This window comes from Lepidochelys kempii, chromosome 4 (genome assembly GCF_965140285.1).
Source record: "Lepidochelys kempii isolate rLepKem1 chromosome 4, rLepKem1.hap1, whole genome shotgun sequence".
NCBI classification, from domain to species: domain Eukaryota; kingdom Metazoa; phylum Chordata; order Testudines; family Cheloniidae; genus Lepidochelys; species Lepidochelys kempii.
Window position 1 is genome coordinate 106,665,007 of NC_136383.1, and position 21,682 is coordinate 106,686,688.

General features: G+C 43.4%; 1 protein-coding gene across 2 annotated transcripts in view; it reads left to right on the top strand.

Moving 5' to 3' along the window:
• The first annotated feature begins 18,253 nt into the window (after positions 1-18,253).
• The window catches only part of DHX15 (DEAH-box helicase 15), a 69,887-nt gene continuing 66,458 nt past the window's right edge, over positions 18,254-21,682 (top strand). For both annotated transcript variants that reach the window (XM_073342372.1, XM_073342373.1), the window contains exon 1: positions 18,254-18,482. In XM_073342372.1, the coding sequence (XP_073198473.1) occupies positions 18,412-18,482 (71 nt within the window). In that variant the 5' untranslated portion in view covers positions 18,254-18,411. The remainder of the gene's footprint in view (positions 18,483-21,682) is intronic.

The following is a 21,682-nucleotide window of genomic DNA, read 5'->3' on the forward strand; positions in this document are numbered from 1 at the left end:
GTGGCCAGGGTTGCAGCTGGAGTCAGGGCCAGAAGCAGAGGCAGAGGCAGGGCCAGAAGTGGGGCTGGGTTGGGCTCCCTCCCCCCCCCCCCGGTGGGCTGACCCAGGCCCCCCCAAACCTTCCTCTGTGCCCCCCAAGGGGGACATGCCCCATCTTTGGGGGACCACTGCTATAGTGGCTAGGTGTAAACAGATTTTAAGAAACACTAAGAATTTTCCTGTCACTCTTGTAGCCTTTCTTTCCCACTTGCCCTCACTGGCTTAAGTGACAAGAACAGAATTGGATAATGGCTTCTACCTGGCCTCATCTCTTAGAAAATGTGGGTTATTCACTGTGCCACTGAGAAGTGTGCCTAACTGACTCTTCTCCCCCACTCCCCTTCCCAGGTTTCACACACCGCCTTCTGCCCTCTGTGTTTTCTCTCCCTGCATATTGGTTGCTTTCTCCTTCAGCATTGTTTCATTTCCCCCCCACTCCCCTCCCACAACATGTTATAACTCACTTCTCTGTGATGTTTCTCTTCCCCTTGTAGTGTGATGTTAGTTGCATGAAGTAAATAACCTTCTGAGTTATTAAATGGGAAGCAAATGTTAGTATATGCATGCATATGTTTCACATGCATGTGTGTACACACACAGGGATGGAGGATGTTGAAGGCTGCATAGGACCCAGTTAGAGACAACAGCAAAGCTTTTGCATGTAATCATGCAATGGAAGCAGCATTAGCTAAAGGTAATTTAAAATAAAAAGGTAGAATGGGAGAGAGATGGTAAGGATATAAGCTGAATTAGCTTGAGGTTTTTAATCTCATGTCAAGGTGTGGGTTTGTGTAGGTACAAGCTGGATGTATTTTTAAAGCCAAAAGGAAGGCAACATGCTGGCCGCTCTCCTTCCCCTTTGTCTTTTTTTCCCTCTCCCCTCAAACTCTGTCCAGTGGTTTGTCCTTCACTCTTACTTCTTCTGAAACTGCAGTCATCACTTCTTGAGCCACATCCTCTTTCTGAGCCTAAGAAGCGCCGCTGTTTGTCAGGATAGATTTTCCTTCTTCGTTCTTCTGTTGCTTCTTCCTCTCTTCCTCGGATATCTGTCACCTCTCCTTCTCTTCTATCCATTTTTTTCACTGCTGTTGTCTTTTTTTTTTCCCTCTCTCACTTTCATCTTTCCTTTCTCCCATGTTTTTGCTGTTTTCTCCCCTTTTCTTTTCTCCCCCCTCCCAACCCTGCTCTTGTCCTCTTCCATTTGTGCCCCCTGTCAATATTTCACCTCCAAGAAGTGCCTTTTGGGGTGCCTTTTGTTTCCTAGCAATGCTGGGAGCTTGCTTCTTTGAGGTCTCCTCCTCAGACTGTTGCTTTACCTCTGTCCTGCAGCTCTATCATTATGATACAAATATTAGTCTGTAGAATCACTTTTAAACCAATGGGGTTTGTCATGGTATCCATACTATAGGTACAATTAGCTTCCCCAAAATTTTCTTGATGCAGGTTTAAGGTTGCCTGGTGGTGCCTCTTGACCTTCCAGAATGCTGAGTTCACCTATGCTCAAACGTGTGAAAACCAAAATATGAAGAGTTACAATAAAGCAAACTTAAACTTCTGAAAACCAGGAAATAGGGAGCTAAGGTTCACCCCTCCTCCACAATGCAACTTGGCAGTAGCCACTGGGAATGGGTCAGTAAGAGTGATGCCATAAGTAGGCCTGAAGAATAACTAAGAATATGCCATAGTTTGTGTTCCACAAGTTTGAATTCCAATATTTATCTGATTGCACTCCAGCTGCATTCACTGTGTTCAGGGGAGCTGTGCTGAGTGGTGGAGAGATTAGTTGGAGCAGGTTGGCAGAATTGTCACTGTGATATGAGAAGTCTGCCTCCTTTCAGCACTGAGTTGTGTAGGTTGTTAGTATGTGTGAAAGGGAGGATTGTCAGCAGTGTAGTGGCATACATGTGATCTTGAGGAGTAAGTGAAGGCAGTGTCTCAGAAGGAATCCTCAGGGCAAGGGAGAAGGGATGGCAACGCTTTGCAAGTCTGTAATGGGCTTGGAGTCTAGGCCATGTGTAGGTAGGTAACCCCTACACCTCACTGCAATTTAGATGGTCCAACACCTGTGGTTAACTCTGACCAGCCTTCATAAAGCAAAATACATTTATTCTTAAAGTAAAAGCATTACAAAGAAAACATATCAAAACAATAAAAGAACCTATACACATGCTAAAAGCTTACCAGATGTCAACTTTAACTCCAACACAGGGCGCTGGTAGGTGTCAATCTTTCAAATACTACAGCCATGTTTGCCCCTTGGTTACAAGTTCATGTCCATTTTTAGAGCAGGAACCAGATACCAACTGGACAGTTCAGTCATACAGTTCAGGCCTTTGATCTCCAGTCTCCTGGAACAGGTAATCACCAGTCAGTGACCCTCCCTCAGAGGATAGCTTCAGAAGTCTAGGTTTTTGCATAACTGGGGTTTTCGAAATTGTATTAACCACTCCCCAGGGATTCCCCTAGAAACCCATTCAAAACTTATTGTTAGGGTGACTACCAATTGAAATTTATTAAATATTTTGGATGTTTTTCTACATTTTCATATATATTGTGTATTCTGTGTTTGTAATTGAAATCAAAGTGTATATTTTGATTACAAATATTTGCACTGTAAAAATGATAAACAGAAGAAATAGTATTTTTGAATTCACCTCATACAAGCACTGTTGTGCAATCTCTTTGTCATGAAAGTGCAACTTACAAATGTAGATTTTGTTTTTTGTTACATAACTGCACTCAAAAACAAAACAATGTAAAACTTCAGCGGCTACAAGTCCACTCAGTCCTACTTCTTGTTCAGCCAATCATTAAGACAAACAAGTTTGTTTACATTTACAGGAGATAATGCTGTCCTCTTCTTATTTACAATGTCACCAGAGAGTGAGAACAAGCATTTGCATGGCACTTTTGTAGTCAGCATTGCAAGGTATTTACATGCCAGATATGCTAAACATTCGTATGCTCCTTCATGCTTCGGCCACCATTCCAGAGAACATGCTTCCATGCTCATGATGCTCGTTTAAAAAAAATGCATTAATTAAATTTGTGACTGAACTCCTGGGAGGGGAGGAGAATTCTATGTCTCCTGCTCTGTTTTACCCACATTCTCCCATAAATTTCATGTTATAGCAGTCTCGGATGATGACCCAGCACATATTGTTCATTTTAAGAACACTTTCACCGCAGATTTCACAAAACAAAGAAGATACCATTGTGAGATTTCTAAAGATAGCTATAGCACTCAACCCAAGATTTAACAATCTGAAGTGCCTTCCAAAATCTGAGAGGGACAAGGTTGGGAGCATGCTTTCAGAAGTCTTAAAAGAGCAACACTCTAATGCGGAAACTACAGAACCTGAACCACCAAAAAAGAAAATCAACTTTCTGCTGGTGGCATCTGACTCAGATAATGAAAATGAACATGTGTCAGTCCGCACTGCTTTGGATGGTATTCGAGCAGAACCCGTCATCAACATGGACGCATGTCTCTCAGAATGGTGGTTAAAGCATGCGCATCTGGCACGTAAATATCTTGTGACACCCACTACAACAGGGCCATGAGAACACCTGTTCTCACTTTCAGGTGACATTGTAAACAAGAAGTGGGCAGCATTATCTCCTGCAAATGTAAACAAACTTGTTTGTCTGAGCAATTGGCTGAACAAGAAGTAGGACTGAGTGGACTCGCAAGCTCTAAAATTTTACAGTGTTTTATTTTTGAATGCAGTATTTTTGTACATAATTCTATATTTGTAAGTTCAACTTTCATGATAGATTGCATTAGAGTACTTGTATTAGGTGAATTGAAAAATACTACTTCTTCTGTTTTTTCACAGTGCAAACACTTCTAATAAAAATAACTATAAAGTGAGCACTGTACATTTTGTATTCTGTGTTGTAATTGAAATCAATATATTTGAAAATGTAGAAAATATCCAACAATATTTAAATAAATGGTATTCTATTATTGTTTAACAGTGCGATTAAGCGCGATAAAATTTTAATTGCTTGACAGCCCTATAGTGTACTGAAGTTCCAATTCTTAACCAGTCACAAGGGCTGCTGCAGTGTAGAGTGCTCTGCAGTTCTCCTAGAGACCTTACAAATAAGGAAACCCTATAAGACCCTTTGCTGTAGAATTGTTGCTAGGTCCTAATATAACTTACAGTGGAGGCCTGTGGGCAAATAAGCTTTATTTCAAAATATATATATATATATATATATATATATCACTTTTCATATGAATGGCTTATTATTATTGAAGTGTATGTATCCAGACCAACCAGAATGTCACTTAAATGTAGGATTACAGTCCATTACTATATACATAGTAATAACTTTTATAACATGTAATAGCATTGAGAAAACAAAAAGCTTTTTCAAGAAAATATCTCATTCTAAAGCAAACTATGGCCCTGATGCTGCACTGACTTATGTACATGGTTAACTTTATGCACTGGGAACAGTCTCATTGACTTCAGTGGGACTAGTTGTGATATGTAAGTCTTTGAAGGATCTGGTCCTATATTAAACATTATTAAACATTATATATTACATTAGACCCTCACTTTAACACCCTTCATAATTGTGAACCTTGGACTATAGTGAACGTGGTCCCTGCATCCTACTTCCACGCTCAGTGGTGGAGGGGCTGAGAGCTCCTCCTTCGGCTCTCGGGGGGTGGACAGGTCCGCTGGTCTGGGGCTGCAGTGGAGACAAAGTGCTCCTCTGGACCCAGGGCCTTGGCTGGGGCAGAGGCAGGGATCTCCTCTGGCCCTGGAGCCATGGAAGGGAAAAAGTACTCCTCCAGTTCTGGGGCCACGGCGGGGGAGCGGAAGAGTGTTCCTCCAATCCCAGTGCAGCAGTGGGGAAGAGGTGGGAGATCTCTGCCCCCTGCCATGGTCTCGGGGCCGGACTAGTACTTTGTCCATGGCTGGAGGAGATCTCTGCCCTGGCCCCTGCTGGAGGAGCTACCCCCTCACATCGCTATACCGAACCTCTTTCTATACTGAACAATGGCTTAGATCCCCAGGAGTTTGTTACAGTGAGGGTGTACTGTCTATACATACTCCTAGACAAAAATTTACATTAAAAAAACATTGTTAAAGCTGCGAAGTCAAGCAGCCCAAAGTTACCAAGTACTCATGCAAACTTCATTTAGCCCCCTTCAACAGATGCATTATGATATGGTCTTTAAATACATGAACAGAGGCAACAAAAAGGTACTTTATTAAAACACATACGGTTGGATTCACAAGGGTGATTAGGTGCCTAACTGCCATTGTAGGTAACTAAGTCAAAAGTAAATGCTCAAATCCCTCACTCAGCTGCCACCTAATCCTGTGGGGAGTTTGGGTACCTAAACTGCCACTGGTAAGGTCCCCCAGGTGAATACATTTTTACTGATGGGCATATACACCTGACACCACCAGACAGCAAGGTGTGTAACTCATGCCTAAACTCCAGAAGCATTCAGAAACTAAGCATTCTGCTGCCCTTGCCTGCACGGCTCAATCCAGTAGACATGCTCCAAGGCAGTCTCTGAGCATGTCTAGCAGATCAGGCCACATACAAAGCACAATCCATGGAGAAGCTGCTGCCTCCCCCACCCCCTGCTTTGTGCCCAATAGACCAATGGTTAGAGCACTGACACAGAATGTGTGAGACAGTGGAGTAGAGACTTGGGTATCCCACATCCCAGGTACATGCCCTAATCACTGGGCTAGACTTTTTTTCCTCTCTCTCTCTGGTCCAATTACTAGTTAATTACTTATCCAGAATGAAACAGTTTCAACAGCAGAGATTGACAGAGACCCACCCCAGAATACCCCAGGGCACTCTCTTGGGAGACCTGCATTCAAGTCCTTGCTCCACATCAGGGAGAGTGAGGATTTGAACCCAGCTGTCCTGTATACTGGGTGAGTTCTCTAATGACTGGGCTATTGGGTAACATGGGCCCACTACCATTTTTCTTGAAAGGGGCCTAGCTTAGGCACCTAATTTCAGGAAAGAATTCACAGCTGTGAATCCTGAGTGGCAGGAGGTGCCTCCCACTAACCCAGAGTTAGGCACCTAACTCTCTTAGAAGGGCAGGGCATAGACTCTTAGATTGGCACTGATGCATCCCCAGAATACAGGACACCATCCATTCAGTTGTCCCTGCCCCCTGCCTGTATAACCCTGATTACATACACTGCCACATGGAAGGGGTACCATTTTGCAGAGTGCACTGGCCTGCCCTCGCGACCTCGGACGCACAGTTTGTGCGAGGTCACGGTGGCAGAGGTGGCGTGACATGCTCTGTAAAATAGCATCCTCTGTGCATGACACCAGCCAAAACCATGTCTGGCTTTATACAAGTGTAATGCTGACAGACACCGATTGTCAGAATCGAACCTATGGTCTCTGGAGCTAAATGCATGATCCTCTACTGTATGAGCTAAAAACCAACTAGCTATTATCTAACTGGAGAAAGCTAGCTCGCTCACGCACTTTCCCTCCCCCCACCCCGGGACAAAATACCACACCCTGGAGGTGTGTGGTTACATAAGCACCATTCAGGGGACAAACCATTCAAAAACTGTACTGTCCAGCTTAAAATTAGATGACTGGCCTGCCTATATATCCCTTTCATCAGCGTTGCCTACTGCCTACCCTAGGCAGCTCCCCACTCAGCTTGCTGGCTCCTGTGAATCTGTTTTTTAGGCACCTAACACTTCTTATTCATTGCATAGGGAGCATGGATGCCTAACCTGAGCTTGTGAATTCTACATGGCAGCACGCAGCCTAAAAGTTAGGCACAGCAATCCTCAGCCTGCCCTGTGAATCTCACCCATAGGATTCTATGCAGGATCCTATAGTATGTGAAACAATACGCAAAGCCTTATGTGGTAGTCTAGATATTAATGGTTTGATTTTTTTAAAATCTGCTATTCACTTTTCATTCCCATTTTCTGCAGTGGGGACTGGGTTGCTCAGCACCTCTACAAATTAGGTCTTGTGTCTTCTATTAGACCCTGTACTTTTGGAAGGGAATTGGCTTATACAACAGACTGCTTTCACCTCAGGGTCCAGTACCACCAAATTAAGGAAAAAAATGTTATTACAAGATCTGTAATGTAATCAAACAGTGAAGAAAATGGCTTAGCCTGAGTCTGCTCTTAAATCCTTTATGGCTGTTACAGTAGTATTCAGATTAAACTAAAAATAATATTCCCAGCTGTCAAAAGAAAAATAAACCAACTTGAAAATAACCTAGCTTCTTCCTTGCTGGGGTTTTATGCAAATAAGGCATCAAGAGAAGGAGGTTCCAATCCATTTTGGCACAGCTGTGGACATTTAAAGCCCCTTGTCAAGCACTTTCATTGGCTGCTAACGTCTGTTCTGCATGGGGGCTTTTAATACAGTTGCAGAATATCTTCCATAATCAACCTGGAAGTGGGAAGAGAACATGGAAGCTATTTTGTTATAATAAACTGGGTTCAGCAGCAGCTGTTAGCCAAGGTATGGCAGTTAATGTCTGCACAGTATTCCAACCTGCTTCTAGCACTCGCTGAGTTTTTCTGCATGTTACCGACACAGTCAGCTAATTATTTACTCTTGTCTCCTCACAAACAAAAAAGGACCAGCCTCCAACACTTTTGGCTTTATTAACCCAGCAGGTGTATGTAATTAGGGCACCTATTTCACATCATGGTAACTAGCTTTTGTTTGGCAGATCTTAGCAACTCACACACAGCTGATAAAAATTGAACAGCTAAGGTCCTAGTCAGGGCCATCCTTATCCATATGCAATTTGGGGCACCAAATTTCCCGGTGCCCTACGCAGCTGTATGCTGCTCCAGCCCCTGTTCCGCCTCTTTCCAGTGGCCCCCACCCCTGCTCTGCCCCAGCCCCGCCTCTTCCCACCCCTTCCCCAAAGCCTTCGCCTCAGCCTTATCCCTTCCTGCCCCTGCTGTGCCGCAGGCCCACCTCCACTCCACCCCTTCCCCAAAGTCTCCACCCCGCCTCTTCCCGCCCCTGCTCCGCCCCAGCCCTGCCCCCACTTCCCTGAGGACTCTGCAGCAGGGCTGGGCCTGCACTCACTGGCGGCGGGAAGCACAGTGGCCCGGCCCCAGCCGTGCCACTGGTGAGTGCTGGGGGATGGTTCCCTCAAGCCAGCCCCCCCGCCGGAGGCCTGCCCCCCCACCCCAACAGCGGGGCTGCATAGGGCCCCAGAATAGCTAGGAACGGCCCTGGTCCTAGTCCCGCAAACATGTATGCACATGCTTAACTTTAAGCACATGAGCAGTCCCACTGACTTTAATAGTGTGTTGAAAATTAAGCACATGTTGTTTGCAGAACTGTGTGGAAAGAAAGGACCTGTAATCAAGTATTAAAGAACTAAATAAACAATAGCCAATAAAAAGATTTGTATTAAATATGAAAAGGAAAAATACATAACAATAAAATGCAAACAGTTTCTCCTGTACCACTTTAACAACCTTGTTAAGAAAGAGCAAGAAAGAATTAGACCTCTGAAAGCAGTGGCAGATTTAGAGTTAGTGGGGCCCGGTGTGCAGGCTCATTTTTGGGGACCCAGCCAAGAAAAAGAACATTCTCTCTTATCTCCCCACCCTCATTTTTCATTCTTTTTTTCTTCATCCTCCTACTATATTATAAGTAATAGGAAGTAATTGAAAATAAAGTGAGGTACCTTGATTGGGGCAGGGGGTTGGGGTACAGGAGGGAGTGAGGGGTGCGGTCTCTGGGAGGAAGTTTGGGTGCTGGGTGCGGGCTCTGGGCTGGGGCAGGGGGTTAGGGTGCGGGAGGAGGTCAGGGGGTAGTGCTCACCTCAGGTGGTGTGACTCCCAAAGTGACCAGCACACACTCCCACTCTAGCCGCAGCTCCTAGGTGCGCACGGGGTCTCCACACACCGCTGCCCATGAGCACCACCCCCGCAGCTCCTATTGGTCGCAGTTCCTGGCCAATAGGAGCTGCGGAGTTGACACTCGGGGCTGAGGCCACACACGGAGACACCCCCAGACACGGGAGTGGCACAGCGCGGGGGGAGGGATGAAGAGCAGGCAGGGAGCTGCCTTAGCCCTGCTGCACTGCTGCTGGCCCTTTGGGGGGGAGGGGAGCAGCAGGTCTCTGTGCGAGAGATAAGGATGGATATGGTTACAAAACCAAACCAAACACGCTTTCTAGTGAGTAAAACTTAGTTTCAGCTAGTTACAATCTTTGTCTAAGCATGTTTTTCACTTACATCAAGTTTCCAGTAGCTCTTGGTTTTCAGAGCAAGAGGGTGAAGCTTTCAGAGGCTCATAGGATGCTGGACTGTATTGTCCCATCAGTGATGGGTAACTAAAATGTCTTTTTTTCCACCCTTACATTACCCAAAGTGTATTGTCTCTGTTTCAGGAGGCAGAAAGCTTCCTGGAATGCAGATTCTGTCCCCTGGCATGATTGTCTCCCCTGCTCATTTAGCCTGATTGTGTTGTTTACCTTATATATAAATGTATTTCCATTGTCCTCTGTCTGTAACCAAGCCAGTCAGAGAGGTAAATACACATTCCTTTGTCTAGTGCAAGCTTTTGCTTTGTCTCCCAGACACTTTTTAAGAATATATTTCCAACACACATCTGTAACTTTTTGCATACAACCCTACATACATCACACAATGATTTTGGGGACCAGTGTGTCACCAGTTTACATAGGATACCTCACACAACGTCTTTGAAATATACATTGTGACAACAGTAGTTTAGGGCAATGAATATGGCAAGCCTGTTGTGAGTTTCAGTATGGGAAGGGCCTCTGTCAGTTGGCACTGAGGAGTTTCTGGGCTCACAAGGTGTACAGCATAAAACTTTCAATCCAGGTCTCCCCCTGGATTCAACAATTCCCCATGGAATATTTACCATTCTCTAACAACCTCCATGTATAGGATGCCACTTGCAAGATTCCAGACTTGGCCTAGAAATCAGCAAGGGGGTAAGGACCTTAAAGGATAGGCTCCCTTCACATAGAATATATTAACTTTTGGTCTCAGAAGTCCCCACCATCCCAAGATGTAGAGAGCAGTCAGCTAGCCTCAATCTACCCTAGACTGCTATAAAAATTACCCGTAACAGTATGTAAATGCAATGGTTCAGTTTCACAGCAATAATACATTGAACTTGTTTGGTGTCTCCCATTCAAGTGTCTCAAAGCATTTGATAAATATTTATCTTCACAAGATCTCTGTGAGGTAGGTTTTCAGGTACAGATAGGTTTTAAGGCATTGAGCAAGTAACTGATAGGAATACTGCTTCAACTCCCAGTCTCCAGTGTAGTGGAATACTGTTTATAATAATGTTTGTTCCATTATGGCTATGTGGAGAATACCTGGGGGGTTTTTTAAAAAGAAAAAATACTTTATTTTAAAATGTCCCCTCTAATTTTACCTTTCTAAAACCTTTCTGCTTTTTGAGTCACTCCTTTGTTAAAATTAATTCAGACTATGGCATGGTATAGGGTTAGAACAGAGCTTACTCTGGAGTCTGCTGCTTCTTTCTATAAGACCCACCTCATGCAGAGTCCTAGTATTCCCAAGAGGCTGGTTACTTGGATGAGTATCTGCTGTTTAAAACTTAACCCAGATGAGATAGAGGTAATGTTGGTTGGCTGGTGGGTGGCATCTGTCCCCAGTATTGAGGGGTGTGTTCCTATGCTTTGTCAATGAGGTATGCTATTTAGGAGTCCTCCTTGACCTGTATTTGCTAAGAGTTCCAAGTGGTTTTGATAGCTAAAAGTGCATTTTCCTATCTGTGCTTGATGTGACTGCAATCTTTTTCTCTGATTCAAATGTTGCCAGAATCATCCAGGACTTTCTGACCTCCAGACTGGATTACAGTGATGTGCTCTGTGTGGGGCTACGTTTGAAGACTGCTCACAAGTTTCAGATGGTTCCTGAACAGTTGGTAAAGCTGTATGTATGGAGCACATTACATCACTAATTTAAAAACCACACTGGCTTCCTATTTGCTTCCTGGTGCAATTCAGAATGTTGATTTTGATTTGTAAAGCCTTACATGATCTAGTTCCTATAATTACATGAAGGTGCCTTTCTTCCTCTCCCGCACTGCAGTAGTTGAGATCAACTGATGCTCTTATGCTAATATATCTAGATTTGATCAGCCTTGTCAATAAGTTCTTGACGGTGGGTTCTTGTCTCTGAAATTTGCTTCCTCTGTTGAGCTGACTGTATCTAAGGCTATGTATGCACTACATCTTTTAGCGACATGGCTGTGTTGCCGCAGCCATGCCACTAAAAGTCACGCAGTATAGCCGCTGTTTGCCTGCTCTCCTGCCGACAAGAAACTTCTACCCACAACAAGGGGCGTTTGTATTGTCGGCAGGAGAGAGCTCCTGCCAACAATGTGCTGCTCATATTGGCACTTGTTGCGGCAAAACTTTTGTCTTGGGGGGTGGGCTAACACCACTGAAAGATAAAAGTTTTGTCGTTCAATTGCCAGTGCAGATGTAGCCTTAGCCCTGGTCTACACTAGGACTTTAGGTTGAATTTAGCAGCGTTAAATTGATGTAAACCTGCAACCGTCCACACGATGAAGCCCTTTTTTTCGACTTAAAGTGCTCTTAAAATTGATTTCCTTACTCCACCCCTGACAAGTGGATTAGCGCTTAAATTGGCCTTGCCGGGTTGAATTTGGGGTACTGTGGACACAATTCGACGGTATTAGCCTCCGGGAGCTATCCCAGAGTGCTCCATTGTGACCGCTCTGGACAGCACTCTCAACTCAGATGCACTGGCCAGGTAGACAGGAAAAGAACCACGAACTTTTGAATCTCATTTCCAGAGACTGCGGGAACTGTGGGATAGCTACCCACAGTGCAACACTCCGGAAGTCGACGCTTGCCTCGGTACTGTGGAAGCACTCCGCCGAGTTAATGCACTTAATGCACTTAGAGCATTTTCTGTGGGGACACACACACTCGAATATATAAAAATGATTTCTAAAAAACCGACTTCTATAAATTCGACCTAATTTCGTAGTGTAGACATACCCTAAGTTTACCTTTTTGGGTGTGGCATGAAGTCCACCAATTCACTTAGGCTGTTCTCTGAGACAGATTAGCTGTGATGGATGTTATGTTTAGGACTGTTCATGTACCTATGTTTTTATCACAGCAAATGATAGTGATAAACACAGACAGTATTCTTGTTGCAGCCAATTTTAGATGGCCCAACTTTAAAAAAAAAAACCTGTGGGCTTTATTAATACAAATGTACACTTAGGCTTTTTATTGTTTTTTAATAAGCAAATTGAAAATAAAAATACATTTGTATCCAATATGAGCAGAGTAGGGGTGACAAGGGGGTTCTACAATGAAGAGGGGAGCTCTGTTCTACCTTGGTTCAACCAGCCACAACATATCTTTGTACTGCAGGAGTTGTAAGTCTCTGTGGGCTGCACCGCTGAATTAAAGTAATAGATAGTTTAGGCCCAATGTTTAGGGATTTTTTTTTGCATAAACCTAATAAAATTATAAACATTTAGTAAATTTAAAGAGAAAAAATGTAAATCAAATCAGTTTTTGGTTTGCATTTAAACACTCCTTTGCAATGTTTGCAACCCAAACAAAATAGTATTACATTAATATATTAGAAGTGAAAAAAGTGAAAATGAAACTGGCTAAAAATGTTTTAAAAGGAATATGAAACTGACGACTAAATCTTTGTTAGCTAGAATAAGAAATGGAAAGTATAAAGAATAAATAGGGAAACAAATCATAAATATTTCTTCAGTGTCTTTAATCAGGGTTTTTATTGATACAGATGCACATGGAAGAAATTTAAAAAATACTTTCTCAACAAACAACTTTTGAAAGACAAGTGACTACTCTGTTCCATTTTGTGCATATGTACAGTAGGACCTCAGAGTTATGAACACCTCAGGCATGGAGGTTGTTCGTAACTCTGAAATGTTCATAACTCTGAACTAGGGCCCTACCAAATTCACAGCCATGAAAAACACGTCAGGGACTGTGAAATCTGGTCTCCTCGTCCCCCATGAAATCTAGTCTTCTGTGCACTTTTACCCTTACTATATAGATTTCATGGGGGAGACCAGCAGTTCTTAAATTGGGGGATCCTGACCCAAAAGGGAGTTGCAGGGGGCTTGCAAGGTTATTTTAGGGGGGCACAGGTATTGCCACCCTTACTTCTATGCTGCCTTCAGAGCTGGGTGGCTGGATAGTGGCAGCTACTGACTGAGTGCCCAGCTCTTCAGGCAGCAGCACAGAAGAAAGGGTGGCAATATCATGCTATGCCACTTTTATTCTGCGCTGCTGCTGCTGGCGGTGGATCTGCCTTCAGAGCTGGGCTCTTGGCCAGCAGCCGCCACTCTCTAGCTGCCCAGCTCTGAAGTCAGTGCCGCGGCCAGCAGTACCGCAACCCCCCCAAAAATAAACTTGTGAACCCCTCCCCCCCACAATTCCTTTTTGGGTCAGGACCCCTACAGTTCCAACACCTGAAATAGCTGAAATAATGATATTTATAATTTAAAAAATCCTATGACTTTGAAATTGACCAAAATGGACCATGAATTTGGTAGGGCCCTACTCTGAACAAAATGTTTTGGTTCTTTCAGAAGTTTACAACTGAATATTGACTTAATACGAACTTTACTATGCAGAAGAAAATACTGCTCTCCCTTTTATTTTTAGTAGTTTACGTTTAATACAGTACTGTATTTGCTTTCTGTGTGTGTGTATCTCTGCTGTTGGCTGATTGCATACTTAAGTTCCAGTTCCAAATAAGGTGTGTGGTTGAGTAGTCAGTTCGTAACTCTGGTGTTCATAACTCTGAGATTCTACTGTACTGCATCCCTCAAACTTCTGGCAAGATACTTATCTCATTGGTCATTTTTGTCTCATTGTTATCTTTGTGCTCCCCCATCTGTTTGCTCTAGCTATCTGTTATCTTTCACCTTGTATTTAGGCATTGATCCTGGAAACTCTAATGCATGTGCTCAGCTTTACCACCCTGAGTAGTCCATTTGAAATCAAGGGGATTACTTGCAGATGAATACATGTTTGCAGAATCAAGACCTTAGATGGGAAACTCTTTGGGCTGGAACTGTATCTTTGTTATTTAGTGTTATTTAGTTTAGTGTTATTTAGTTATTTTGTTAACTATATTTGTTTATATAGTGCATAGCACAATGGGGTTGGGGTATCAACGTGCTACCAGAATATAAACAAATAATGATAATGCCAAAATCACCTTTAGTGGGTCAAAATTTGAAATAGAGCCACACCCATATAAGACTATTCTGCCATGACCCCTCCTGAAATAGATACCCCAAAGTTTTGTATAAATCTGAAGTATTGCTTGGATGCTGACTCCTGATTGGCCACTACAAAGCTCAAAATCCAGAGTCCCCAAATTTAAAGCAGACAGTTGATAGCTCCAAATAAAAATGATACTGGTATAACTCCCTCTTTGGACATTCTTATTCTGGAAATAAGATGGCTTTTTATGTTGTTGTTTAGCTTAAACAAAACAAACAAACAGACCTATGTTATGAGTGTCCACTGGGGAGTTACACCTGTATAACTATAAAGGTTTAAATTAAAACCTTAGCTTATATAGATATTACTTGCTTATGTAGACAAGCCCTATATAGATGAGACAAGACAACAAATAGGAGAAAGTGGCAGAAGCAGGAATTAAATTCACATCTCATGAGTACCAGTTAGTTCCTTTTGCACACCACCATCTTTCCTGAAGGGGTTCTCTTTATTTTATGATCCTTTTAAGATATATGTGTGATCTAACTTGTGAATAATATGTGAAGATCCTAACTTGTGAATAATATGTGAAGATCCTAACTTCTGGGATGTGTCTCAGTAGTGATACTTTCTACTGTGATGGTTCTCAAGTCTTTCCTGCTCTCATTGACATCAGCTGAAACGACTAGCATGATAGAGCTGTGTGTGCAGACCTACAGTGGGGCTTGAGTTGCTCTGAGCTGGTGTTGCTGATGAATGGGCAGCTATGACCCCAATCTTGCAAAGATTTAAACAGGTGAGCAATGTTCCCTCTAATTTTTGACAGGCCGTGTGTGCAAAAAATTTCTTCTGTGCAAATTTTTGAAGCAGAATTCAAATTTGTGCACCATGAGGCAAATGCACCCAAGCGAGTAAAATGCTTACATATTTTAAAAGTTTTAATTGGCAATTTGTGATAATAATAGTTTTACACCATGTTATTTTATAAATGTCATTTTTAAATACTTAGAAAAAGGAAATTTAACCATTCTTCATGAAGCAGAAGTTAGTTTTAAGCATTACACTTTATGATCTTTTTTATAGACATCACGAGCATATATCAAGCACTTATTAATCATGATCATTATCAGTCCACAGGCTTTTGCCTGTTGGTGTCCACTTTCACCTTTCATTCTATAAACATGTCCAAAAAGATTCTGATAAACATATAATAAAGACAATTTAATAAGTATGCCATTATGTCAATTTATATGGGTTTTCAGATAGAGACATCATAAGTAAAAAAAGAAAAACAAGAGTTTGTGTTTTAAATTTAAAATTTTCCTAAAAATATCAATAAATGATTATCAGCCAAAAACAAGATATGTAATTACAAATGCATTTTAATTTCCTAATTGGTTGAAATGTCAAAGACTGCTAAACTAAGCTTACTGTTTTTCCCTGCGATCTTTTTCATTTGTCCATTCAATATAATCTCTGTCCAGATTCATAGATTCATAGATATTTAGGTCAGAAGGGACCTTTATGATCATCTAGTCTGACTCCTGCACAACGCAGGCCACAGAATTTCACCCACCACTCCTGCAAAAAACCTCTCACCTATGTCTGAGCTATTGAAGTCCTCAAATCGTGGTTTAAAGACTTCAAGGAGCAGAGAATCCTCCAGCAAGTGACCCGTGCCCCATGCTACAGAGGAAGGCGAAAAACATCCAGGGCCTCTTCCAATCTGCCCTGGAGGAAAATTCCTTCCCGACCCCAAATATGGTGATCAGCTAAACCCTGAGCATATGGGCAAGATTCACCAGCCAGATACTACAGAATATTCTTTCCTGGGTAACTCAGATCCCACCCCATCTAATATCCCATCACAGGCCATTGGGCCTATTTACCATGAATATTTAATTACCAAAACCATGTTATCCCATCATACCATCTCCTTCATAAACTTATTGAGTTTAATCTTAAAGCCAGATAGATCTTTGCCCCCACTGCTTCCCTTGGAAGGCTATTCCAAAACTTCACTCCTCTGATGGTTAGAAACCTTTGTCTAATTTCAAGTCTAAACTTCCTGGTGGCCAGTTTATATCCATTTGTTCTTGTGTCCACATTGGTACTGAGCTTAAATAATTCCTCTCCCTCGCCGGTATTTATCCCTCTGATATATTTATAGAGAGCAATCATATCTCCCCTCAACCTTCTTTTAGGTAGGCTAAACAAGCCAAGCTCCTTGAGTCTCTATCAGTCCTCCATCCAGCTGGTAACTCTTAATACACATCAGCATGTCCAAATGATCTACTTGTAAACGATTCTGTAGTTTGTTTTTTAGAGTGTTCATTAAGCTAAAGCCACGTTCACAGTCTGCACTTGATGCTAGGAATGTTCCTCCAATATCCATCAAGTTTGCAAGATCCTGAAACTGTTCGTTCTAATGAGCAAATGTCACCATATCCGGGAAACTTAAAACCAATTGGCTTTTGATTCTTTTGGCTACTGCAAACTTGAAGTCATTGTACTGACTGACTATAAAAATCTCTTCAGCAAGAAAAGTCTTTGTATTTTGAACATAGGGATTTGACAGATGACGTTTTTAAGAAATCCAACTTCCATACATTGTTCCACATTCTTCCTGTTGAAAATTCTCCCCGAAGCTCTGGCATCTCAACAGTATACACAAAGCACTCCGTTGTCTTCATCATATGTGAATATTTCACGAAGTTTAACAAGCATTACACTATGTGACTTTGGTGTAACCGTCTGTCTCATCCAGCCATCCAGATTTAAATGAAGTCGCTGTTCTTTTACACTTTAAACCTCTAGACAGTGACATTTTGGGATTGATTTTTTACCAGATTGGTTTATTTAAAATTAATACTTTTATTATATGGCTACTATTTCAATGCGCTTAACAGCGAGACTCGACAAAAGGGCAAACGGGAGCTCATTCAGATCAGGATACTGGAAGTTTGTGCATAGCGCCCATCACATCCATGAATCTGCAGCAAAAAAATGCAGGAAAATGGACATGTGTGGATCCTGACTGTCTCGACGTGATCAATATTCCACGTTCAAAATGCTTGGGGAGGGTATGATTCATTGCCCTCCTTTCCCTTTCCCCCCCTTGCCAGCTAGTAGAGTCTGGCTGTATTGATAGATGGTGTGCGAACAATGTCAAAAGTCGCCCGTAAATGATATTTCGGCCTGGCTCCGATGTAATATTTCATTTTTTGTGTGTGCGGTGTTTCGCTGTGTGCGCGGGGTTTAGGATCTGTCTGCGCGTGCACATGCGCACAGCTTAGAGGGAACAGTGCAGATGAGTGGTCCCATGATGTGTAAAGTTATGATGGACACATGTAACAAGTCTGTAGGATTGGGTCTTTGTTTGTGGAGCAAGGCTAAGTGAGCCCTCACAGCAAGTCACAAGGTCATGTCAGAAAAGCAATGACAATGGTACAGCATAGTCATTGTGGGGAAGCGCTGCCCACTGGTGCTGAAGGGGTGGGGATGGTTCCCAAGCCCAGTTGTGGGTCTGGGCTATGGGCTGTTTTAAGCAGGCTATTCCTGGACACACTGCAGGAGGACACTACCAGCTGAAGCCAAAGTCTCAGTCTGGTCTCTAGGCAAGGCACCGTGTCCCTGGTGCGTGGGGAGCTGGTCCTGCTTTGTGCCATGGGGCAGTGCCCAGAGGGCCAGGCTGTCCCGTGCACACCACTCCTGGCAGGCCCGCTGGCCCAGCACCGGCTCTTTCCGCCTGTGAGCGCCATGTCAGAGCCCCACCCCTTTCCCCACTCGCTCCGCCTCACGTTGTGGCCCCCTCTCCACTCCGGGGGTGGCAATGGGGTTCCCGAGGAGCGATCCGCAGGCCGGACCCGGACGCGTGGGGGTAAGGTTCCCAGCCGGACCAGGAGTGGGTGCACCACTTCCCCCTCTTCGAAGCCGCTCGTTCAGTGTCTCGCGCGGAGCCGGGCTTCCTTCCGGCCGCCATTTTAGTTGCTGTTCCTGGCCTCGGGGCGCTGCCGCTGCTGCCTGAGGAGCAGAGAGCGCGGAGCCGCCGCACCCATCTCCGCCCGAAGCCCCCTGTTGCCGCTGGTACTATGTCCAAGCGCCATCGCCTAGACCTGGGGGACGACTACAGCTCCAACAAGAAGCGCGCCACGGCTGACGGGTGAGGGACGCCGGGGCCTGGCCGCGCGGCCTGTGGGTCGGGGTCGGTCACTCTCGCTCTTGGAGCTGCTCCCGCCTAATCCGCTTTGTACCCTCGGCGCCAGACTCGCTCCCTGCTGTCTTGGGTCTGGCCGAGGAGCGGGAGGGCAGGGATCGGCGGGGCGAGGGGCCGGCGGGGCGCGGCACACAAGCCGCATGGCAAGTCCCTGGGGGTAGGCGCGTCTCCTCGTCCCGTTTCGGGGGGAGGGGCGGCGGGCCGAAGAGCCCGGCGGCTTCCCAGAGCCTAGAGATGACCCCGTCCATTCTCTCCAAGCGCCGGGAGCCCCGGTGCGGGGTAGGGGACACGGCGGGGGCGCCGGGCGAGCTGGGTGGGAGCGGCAGGGAGCCGGTCCCTGCTCCTTTCCATGCAGGAATCCGAAATCCTGGCTGGGGCGGGCTCCGATTTCCTGCAGAAATGTTCCTGCATCCGTGCAAACGGTGACCCCATCTGTTCTCTCGTTACTCGGCTCCTCGGGTCACTCTGGCCGCGGCCGGGTGAGAGAGTCCCGTGAGCCCGGGTCCCCGTGCAGGGCTGAGCGGGGATCAGTATTTCTAAACTCGTGTCGTTAACACTCCGACATGGCCTGAACCAGATCATAGTTTTCGGCCCAAGGCTGGTTATCTTCCCTCAGTAATTTAGAGTGATCTCGGCAACTTATGTCTGCAGTTTTGCAAACTGCTGTTTACGAGTAACCGCTATGATTATCGAAACTGAAGTTGGCGGGGGAAGGGTACGACAAAAGATTCTTTTGTTTGTGTTCTCTGCATCTTTCAGCATTTTGTGTCTAATCAGTTTCACTGTTGCCCCTGTGTGATCAATCATTCCTCTTTGTGTGAGATTATCCACAGGTGAACAAAAGAGGGGAAAGCATTACCAAAAAAAAAAAGTAATTGTAAAATCACAAACATTGGAAGAGATGGTAGGAGACACAGGAGTGAATTTAATGACATAATTTATTTTTGTTTTTAGCTTACACTGAAAATTGCTGGGGTGGATGTATGTTCAACAACAACAAAAATTTAGGCAGTGTCCTTAAATTAGTTTACGTTTTGGTTGAAGCATTTGAATTCTAAAATTTAAAATAGTATTCTGTAGATTTTTCTTGTTTGTGTGTGGACAACAGAAAAAGTTTAATGGAATAATTAAAAATGATGGAGGACTAATAGGAATTGCCACATTGGATTAAATCACCGGACCATCTAATCCAGTATCTCCTCTGTGAAAGTGGTTAGTAACAGAAGCTTCAGAGAAAGATGCAAGAAATGCCAAAGTAGACACACACAGAATAGTTTTCCCTTTTGGGAGAATTTTGTCCTAATCAATGTCAGTTGGTAACTGGTATATGCCCTGAAGCAAGAGGATTCATAGTCCTTATTTAGAAACAAATTATTACCCTATCTAATGCTGGTCTGGGTGGTCTCCTTCATAAAAATCTGATCCTAGTGGTAGGCTTATATTTTCAAAGAAAAGGTGTGAAAAGCTTCTCATTGTCATGGGGTCTCCTTCTGCTTCCAGATTCTCCCTCCAATCAAATATCTATTTTTTGCCAGGTGTAGTTTGCATTTTTCCAGATTGACATTTTTCTAGTTGTAACTAAGGATACTTTTCCTGGCTAGTGTGGGGGCATAAGAAGACATTAATTTCAGCAAAATGTAAGCTTTAATTTAAAAGTTAAGTTTTAAGCTTTTGCTATATTTATTATTGGTATTGCATGAGTGCACAGGGGCTTCAGTCACATCAGACCCTCATTGTAATGGTGTTGTTCAAACAGATAGCATGAGACAGGTGCTGGCTCAGACAGTTTACAGTCTGATGCATCATCTTAAAGCTCATTGCAGGATTAGTACATGAATTAGGATAAAATGGAACAAATTTTTGAAACCAGAGGCACTGCAGAGGGAAAGTGAGGGTAACAGTGACACAAAATATTGTAAAATTTAGGTCTCTTTTAAAGATAAATAAACAACATATTAATGGTGTCAGTAATTCTTACTGGTCACCTCTAGAGCCATACAATCAATTGAGGATCTAGAGATGGTAAATTAGAGCTCTTATGGGCCTTTTCTAATAAGAGCAGGGAGTATTGGCCTTTGCTCGGTCACTCAGCCACTTTTTAAAACAGTCTTGGTCTTAGAATTTGTAAAATACAAAAACTACTATGTGCTAACTGTAGCTGGCTGCAATTTCTTTTTTTTTTTGGTATGTGGAAGCTCCCATGCCTATTCATCTACTTTGTATGTTAAAAAGAGGCATGGCCAGCAGCAGCCTAGGATGAATATGAGATGCTGTGGGGGGAAGTAATTGGCCATGAGCTCTCTTCAGGAACTCTGCCTATTCTTGTTATTTCCCTGAATAATATGAGGCAGCCTGGTGCCCAATAGGAAGAGTTTCTGTTGCCCCAAAATAGAGAGGGAGAATAAGAAGAGTTCCTAAAGAGATCAGTTGGCCATTTACTTTTAGGTGAGATTATTAGGATTATTTTTGTTGTGCCATTTGAAGCTTGTGAATTGAAATTCAAAGGATATGAAGTTGAGGGAATCCTCAGCTGCAAGCCAAAAGGTCAGTAATTATTCTTTGATTTTTAAATATGTAAATATAACAGTTTTTTATGTAAAAAGAAAAGGAGTACTTGTGGCACCTTAGAGACTAACCACAGTGCATCCGATGAAATGAGCTGTAGCTCATGAAAGCTTATGCTCAAATAAATTGGTTAGTCCCTAAGGTGCCATAAGTACTCCTTTTCTTTTTGCGAATACAGACTAACACGGCTGCTACTCTGAATTGTTTGTGTAGTTGCTGTACCTGACCACTGAACTGTTTTGAGGCAGTTTGATTTGTATCAACAGCATACTAGAAATTCTGTAGAAAAAATTGGGGTACTTGTAAGTTTTTAAAAAAATGATTTGTAAAAGACACAATTCCTATTTAAAATGTGTTAATTTTATAAATACCTTATTTACAACTCTTATGACCAAACGTATAGGCTAAATTATCTCTCTTGCAGCAAGAGACAATGCTGCTACCTTGAGGTACTAAACTTCAGTTTACTGGTAAATCTTTTCCAGGAACAAAACTATCAAGTATACCGTATCCAAGTACAGTTGTCTTGTTTCAAAGGGCCAGATTTTCAAAAGTATTCTCTGGATTTAGGTGATCAGCTT